This window comes from Hipposideros armiger, unplaced genomic scaffold (assembly GCF_001890085.2).
Source record: "Hipposideros armiger isolate ML-2016 unplaced genomic scaffold, ASM189008v1 scaffold_732, whole genome shotgun sequence".
NCBI lineage: Eukaryota > Metazoa > Chordata > Mammalia > Chiroptera > Hipposideridae > Hipposideros > Hipposideros armiger.
The window spans coordinates 300,080-306,546 of record NW_017732082.1 but is presented as its reverse complement, the minus strand read 5'-3'; the positions used below and the strand labels follow the sequence as shown (position 1 = coordinate 306,546).

At 37.2% G+C, this 6,467-nt stretch overlaps 1 protein-coding gene across 5 annotated transcripts in view; it reads right to left on the bottom strand.

Moving 5' to 3' along the window:
* Window positions 1–832: 832 nt before the first annotated feature.
* Window positions 833–6,467, bottom strand: part of RAP1A (RAP1A, member of RAS oncogene family) — a 75,982-nt gene continuing 70,347 nt past the window's right edge. For all 5 annotated transcript variants that reach the window (XM_019627452.1, XM_019627455.1, XM_019627454.1 and 2 more), the window contains 2 exons: window positions 4,909–5,023; window positions 833–1,527 (listed from right to left, as the gene is read on the bottom strand). In XM_019627452.1, the coding sequence (XP_019482997.1) occupies window positions 4,937–5,023 (87 nt within the window). In that variant the 3' untranslated portion in view covers window positions 833–1,527; window positions 4,909–4,936. The remainder of the gene's footprint in view (window positions 1,528–4,908; window positions 5,024–6,467) is intronic.

The window sequence follows — 6,467 nt, the reverse complement described above, 5'->3', positions numbered from 1 at the left end:
GTGGTTTGGACTTTCTAGGACTGGTCTCCTCCTTAAATATTTGGGGACAAGGCACAGGGTTTCCTAAGCTTGCTTCCTTCCTTCTCCAGCACTTCACTGGCTAACGATCTGTTGTGCTCGACCTCTATGGAGGATATGAAAATCCTATCACCCGAGGTCCATGTCCTACTTATGCCCCATCTTTTCTAAAAATGGAAAAAGCTGGGAAGGAAAAGAAAAGCACCACTATATAGCTGGCTAACATTGTAACTAGCTGTCTTCCCCGCACTACTACTACCGTGCCACCTGATATACAGCCAGAGTAGAAGAAACGGCACATCCTCTACATGCTTTCCACTTTCAGCCACTTCGCTCAGGGTTTTCAATCTACAATAAAGCAGATTTGAAAAATCTGACATAACATTTCACTGGTGGACTTCTACCCACAAATTAACAACGGCAAAAGGATCCCCTCGATAAAATTACAAGCTGTGGAAGATTTGCAATAGTAAAAGTCAAACCCTGATACAGTATTAAACGTATCTTTTTACATATAAAAATAACACACAGTAGGATATTTTATTCAATAAGATACAATCTTTAAGATCGAGAGAGAATATACAAAACTATTCTATGTAGTCTGATGTATTTTACTGTAGAGTAGGAATAAATATATCTAGAACAGAAAGTGCAAGGTCTGTCCTTAGAGAAATCACCAGTTACTTAGGGGTTTAAAGCCAAGTGTTCTGCAGGTACCAGGTAGAAGGGAACTACTTGTTGCATTTAAAACGATGTGGTCATTAAAAATGAAGGGCTTAAATCGATAAACAATAACAAAAACACACAAACCAAATGAAAATGTACTAAAATTTAATCATCCATAAAAGCTGTAATTTAATCTGACAGTAAAACACAAGAAGCAATATTAGAGTCGGTTTAGTATATTATATATTTTAGCTTTGAAAGCCATAGAAATCAGTTATCCCAGTTTTTGTTTCCTATAAAAGACCCATTTTTCCAAAGCATTATGCACAAACGATTTTAATTAGAATATAATGACAGAATGATATTTCATAATTTTTTAAATATAAAATGAAGTCAATGACTCAAAAAAGTTATCTGCTGCAATGAGTTTGAGGGGAAATTTCATAATCTATATCATTACAGATATAAAGTATAATGGTTCAACTTTTTAGTGCTTGACAGGGAGGAATCATGATAAAAAGGTCAATATGAAATCATTTGATTATAGTAGCAATATCTAACATTTGAAATGCATCCATGCTCTTTTGTATAATCATATTAGAGTCAAGTATATTTATTTTCACATCTGTTATAACTGCTATTGCAAAAGAGAAATACTATTGTCTTACTTTCCAAGAGATATACACAGAGCAATTTTTTTCTCCAGGGAAACTTGTGCAAACCAATATAAGATCTAAATTCTTCACATAATATATAAAACAGGAGAAGCCTCTTCAGATTTGTTTTTTGAAGTCTGGAATGCTGGCACTTTCCAATTAGGCAACAGTTCTTCATTCCTGTAATCTGGAACATTGAATAGATACAGATATTATCATATATATCTCTTGCTGCCAGAAGACGACACTAAACAAGCAGGTTATCTAATAATACAAAAAGAAACAATGATTTTGGCTCACTGTTACTAGAGAATTGAGTTATACTAAACAGCGCCAGTAATAGGGCTATTTTAAACTCCCTCTAAAAATGTTCAAAAAATAGTTTTATTATGCTTAGTGTTTCATAACATATCTGACAGGCCTGTCTCTAAAGAGGAAAACAGTGATTATTTCATTTCTATCCCATTATCACCTTATTTGTAAAGTTGCTTTCCACTAAGGAAATGGCACCTGCCTGCATAAACTTTCCATGGGAAATTCTTTGCTCAACCATTTTATGATTGTATATATTAGGATTACCACTTCTAACACAGGTCAGGACAAGAAGAGATGATACAAAAAGAGCTAAGCCCCATATTCAAGGGCAGAAGACTCAAAGTTAGTCTTACTATTCAGCAGAAAAGAATTAGGTTAAAGGCAGAATTTCCTGACAATGAATTTCTCTCCTAGGTCTTTAAAAGTGGGACATATTAGAAAGAGATTAACATGTTTCAATACAATTTTGCCTGAAGACTAAGGCTAGGATGCTGCCCTCACAGTTCACATGCTCTTACTAAAAATGTTTGTAACTGCTGTTTCAATTTCCCCCTAATCTCAGTACTTTCCAACAGGATCAACACGATGCTTCAAGTCTGTAATCACAACAAAATGCTCTGCATGCAAAGTATTCTGACTGCTAAGTGACCTATTATCAAACATTCAGAGAGATCGCAGGGGACTTACATTAAATAGACTGCAAGCTGAATTACATATCAGAGTCTAAAAATTTCTGCAACCAGGATGAAACTGTTATTTCTAGATCTAGGCCAAGACCTTGCTCCTCTAAGATCAAACTCACAATGAACTGTAGGGTGTGTAAGAGTGAATTTTCATAATAGGCCAGGAGATGGCACCTCTTCCTTTCAACATAAGCTTAATGGACATTTTCTGAGGACTAGAAATTAAACAGCTAAGGTGATGGTATCAACAAGCCAGCCAGTCAACTATAAGAGAGATACAGGAACTGGGGCCCTCATTTTCCCTACCTTTGTATCCTTAACCTAAACAAACACAAACACCAGCAATAAGAATCACTTTCAGGGAGCTGATGATTTATAGTTATTAAATCAAGATTTCACTAAAAGCCGAAAGCAGCCATTTGGCCAGGAGCTGTCTTTCCTGAATCCAATTCCCAGAGGCAGTCCCAAGCCCTTTCCCCTTTCTGCCCATTTCCCCTCTAAGGCAGCACAGCTCCCTTAAGAAGGGAGTACAGCTACTCAGTGTTTCCCTTGAGAAAGTCACTCATCTGAGGAAGCACATGCTAGTTAATCTGGTGTTCTGGAAGAGGTAATCGACTAAATGGGCCCAAGAGACTCACAAGAGACCACAACCAATTCTCATGTGGGAACAGCTGACTTTCCTCTCCTGGGACAGACCAAGTTTACAAATTACATCTTTAAGTCCACTGCATAAAAATATTCTTTTATGATACTATTTATACAGTTGATGAAGATAAGTAGGAACTGTTCAGAGGATTAAATATATAATTAAAAAACAAACAAATGGTCCCATAGGACCTGGTTTCTCACTTGATAGGCAGCTTCCATGCTGCCACTAATTTCTTTCCACCGGGTTCATGTAATGAAAACTTAAGCGGTACTTTAAGTCAGCTATACTTAGAAGCCCCCAGACAAAACACTGAAAGAAGTCAATCCATATCTGAGAGGAAATGACCACCAAACTGCACTGACCACCATACACCCAGTGGAGTGGCTCAAGTTAAAAAGACCAAATTTGAGCAGGACGTGGAACTCACACACAGACTGCTGGGAGGTGTGTGAACTGGTACAACCACTCTGGAAAACTTTTGAGCAGATTCTACTAACGCTGTCCATATATATATAGTGTGCAATCTGGTCATCCGTTCCTAGACACACACCAATCAGAAATGCATGCACACGTGCAGGAAGATGTGTATAAGAATGTGCCCGGCAGAGCTACCCACACTAGTTCCCGGAAAGAACCCAAACGTAAATCAACAGCAGAACATGTAAGTAAGTATATACGGTATATTGCTAGTATGGTCATACAATAAAATAAACTACTGCCATACACAGTAAGGATAATTCTCAAAAACACACATTTTTTAGTAAAAGAAGACAGCCATAAAATAATATATTACATGTTTTTGTTTATATTAAGTTCAAAGAGAGGCAATACTAATCCATGTTGCTAGGAATCAGGGCAGGGGTTCCATTTGGGGAGGAACAACTACTATCGATATCTGAGGTGTGATCCAAAACTACAGTGAATCCTGCTGCCGAGCGCCATCCAAAGAAAGGCAGGGGGATCTTCAGTCCAGGAAGCAGCGCCCCGAACCTTGGTAACAGTGTGTGACAAGTTTCAACCTGTTCAGTGCAGTCAGTGGTGTGAGAGCTACGGTTGAAAGATGGTGTGTTTTAAAGTGTGCTGTAAATCATGGATCATGAACAACGCATTAACATGAAATGGGCAAACGGTTTCATCCTCCATCATGACAATGCTCTGTGTCACAAATTGCTTCTGGTGCGGCAATTTCTGTCAAGTAAAAAGATTACAGTGTGTCCTCATCCACCTTATTCACCGGATGTGGCACAGTGCGACTTCTGGCTCTTCCCCAAAGTCAAAATGATCATGAAAAGTAAATATTTTGAATCGATTGCAGACATCGAGGCAGCCACAACAGTGCAACTAAAGACACCCACAAAAGGACTTCCAGAACCGCTTCAGAAAGTGGCAAGAACGATGGGATAAGTGTGTTTGAAACAAAGGGGAGTATTTTGAGGGGGCTTAATGGCAATGTGTCTTTTACTGTAATACATTTTTATTCAAACATTCACCGTATTTTTTTATCACACCTCGTATACTGGTGTGTTCACTTTAAAATAATTCATCATTAAAGGTACACTTAAAGCCTTTTGTTTCAGATGAACCACTGCTCCTCTTCAATTCGACATGAATTTGGGAGTGACCTTGGAGGGCATTCTATTCATTCAACCGCTAGTTCTGAATACCCATTCTGTACCAGGACCTGGACACACAGTGGTGAGCAAAACAGACATGGTCCTTGCCTCAGGCAGCTTAGAATCTCCTGAGGGGAGACAGAGCTTACCCAACAGACGAACATATCTATAGGTTATACACCACCTTCCCAAGTTACAGAGGCCTGGAAATACCCTACCAGGTGAAATGGGAAGTGGTTAAGGTTGGGGAAAGCCCAAAACAAAGTAAGGGGACAAGGCAGGCATGTGTTCCGCTTTGAGCATCTTACCTGGCTCAGAGCTGCTGCTACTGCAGGTCTAAAGCAGCAGACATGACTTCTTTTTAGGCTTCTTCTTTTCCACTGGTGTTTTTCTATTTATCTGCCTGACCAAGTCATAAAATATCTAAATAAAAACAAACAAAAAAGGTACTTATTCAACCAATATTTGAGACCACGTTCCATAAAACATTCTTGGTTCTGTGACATATTATCCTGCTCCTGGATCTGTATTTTGCTGCTTTGTTTTAAAGGCAGGTTTCTTAGAACTCCAGCTGACTCTCAGTCACAGTAAAGCAGGACTTACCATTTATAATGAGGGAAATGCATTTGCTCTTGGATGTTCAATATCAAATTAAGAAAAAGAATTAGTGCAAAGTAAGGTAGAAGTTATATTCTTCATAGGATCTTGTATGCTTCAAAACATAATTATGAAGAGAAAAATTAATGCTCAACTTGATTCTTCCAATTTAATCTGTTTTTTAAAAACTTCAAACTTACAGAAAAGTTGCAAGATTAGTACCAAGAACTTATGTATATTCTTTACCAAGATTCACCAATTAGTAACATTTTACCATGTGAACTTTATCATTTCTCTCTTTCTCTATTTTCTCAACCATTTGAGAGTAGTTTGCATACCACAGGACCATTAATAATTAAATGTGTACATTTCCTAAGAACAAGGATATTCTCTTACACAACCACATTACAGTAATCACATTCAAGACATTTTAACACTGATATGCTACTATCAATCACCTACAGCACAAATTCCAATTTTGTTGGTTATCTGAATAAATGTCCTTTATCGTAATTCCCCTCCTTAGAGAGCATTTAATTTTTTGTCACTTTAATCTTTTCTAATCTGGAACAGTTCCTTGGCCTTTGTCTTTCATGACACTGTTATTTCTCAAAAATAATAGCTAGTAACTTTATAGAATTTCCCTCAATCTGGGTTTGCGTGATATTTCCACATGATTAGATTCATGTTCTACATTTTGGGCTGAAATAGAACAAAACAGATATTGTATTCCTCTCAGCACATGATTTTTGCTTGCCCCTTTTTGATGATGTTAATTTTGGTTCAAGTGAAAAATAGAAAATGTCTGTGACCCTTGATTTTAAGTGACAAATAATATCTGCTAATAAATCTTTTGGATTCATTTTGGATTAAAAAATGCAAGGTATCAAAGACAAAAATACAATACTACTTATTTTATAGAAGCAGAATATTTTAATTCTGGTGTTTATGTGTTTCATAGTGCTAAGTATGCCCAAGTGTGGAAACATGAAATAGATCAAGCTGAATTTGGTTCTTTGCTATGGAATGCAAATGCTCATTTACTGATGACCTGAAACAAAAACAAATTAACACAGAAGCTCCTTACTATTATTCATTGTAATAAATAGTGCTTTGCAGAAGTGTATCAAAATGTTCTGGCTTTTAGGGGCCTTATAGGGACGACTGGCAAAATTCGAATATACACTGAACATGGATTATCAATATCAGTTTTCTTTTTCTTTTTTAAGATTTTATTGGGGCATTGGGGAAGGGAAACAGTGTTGGGGAA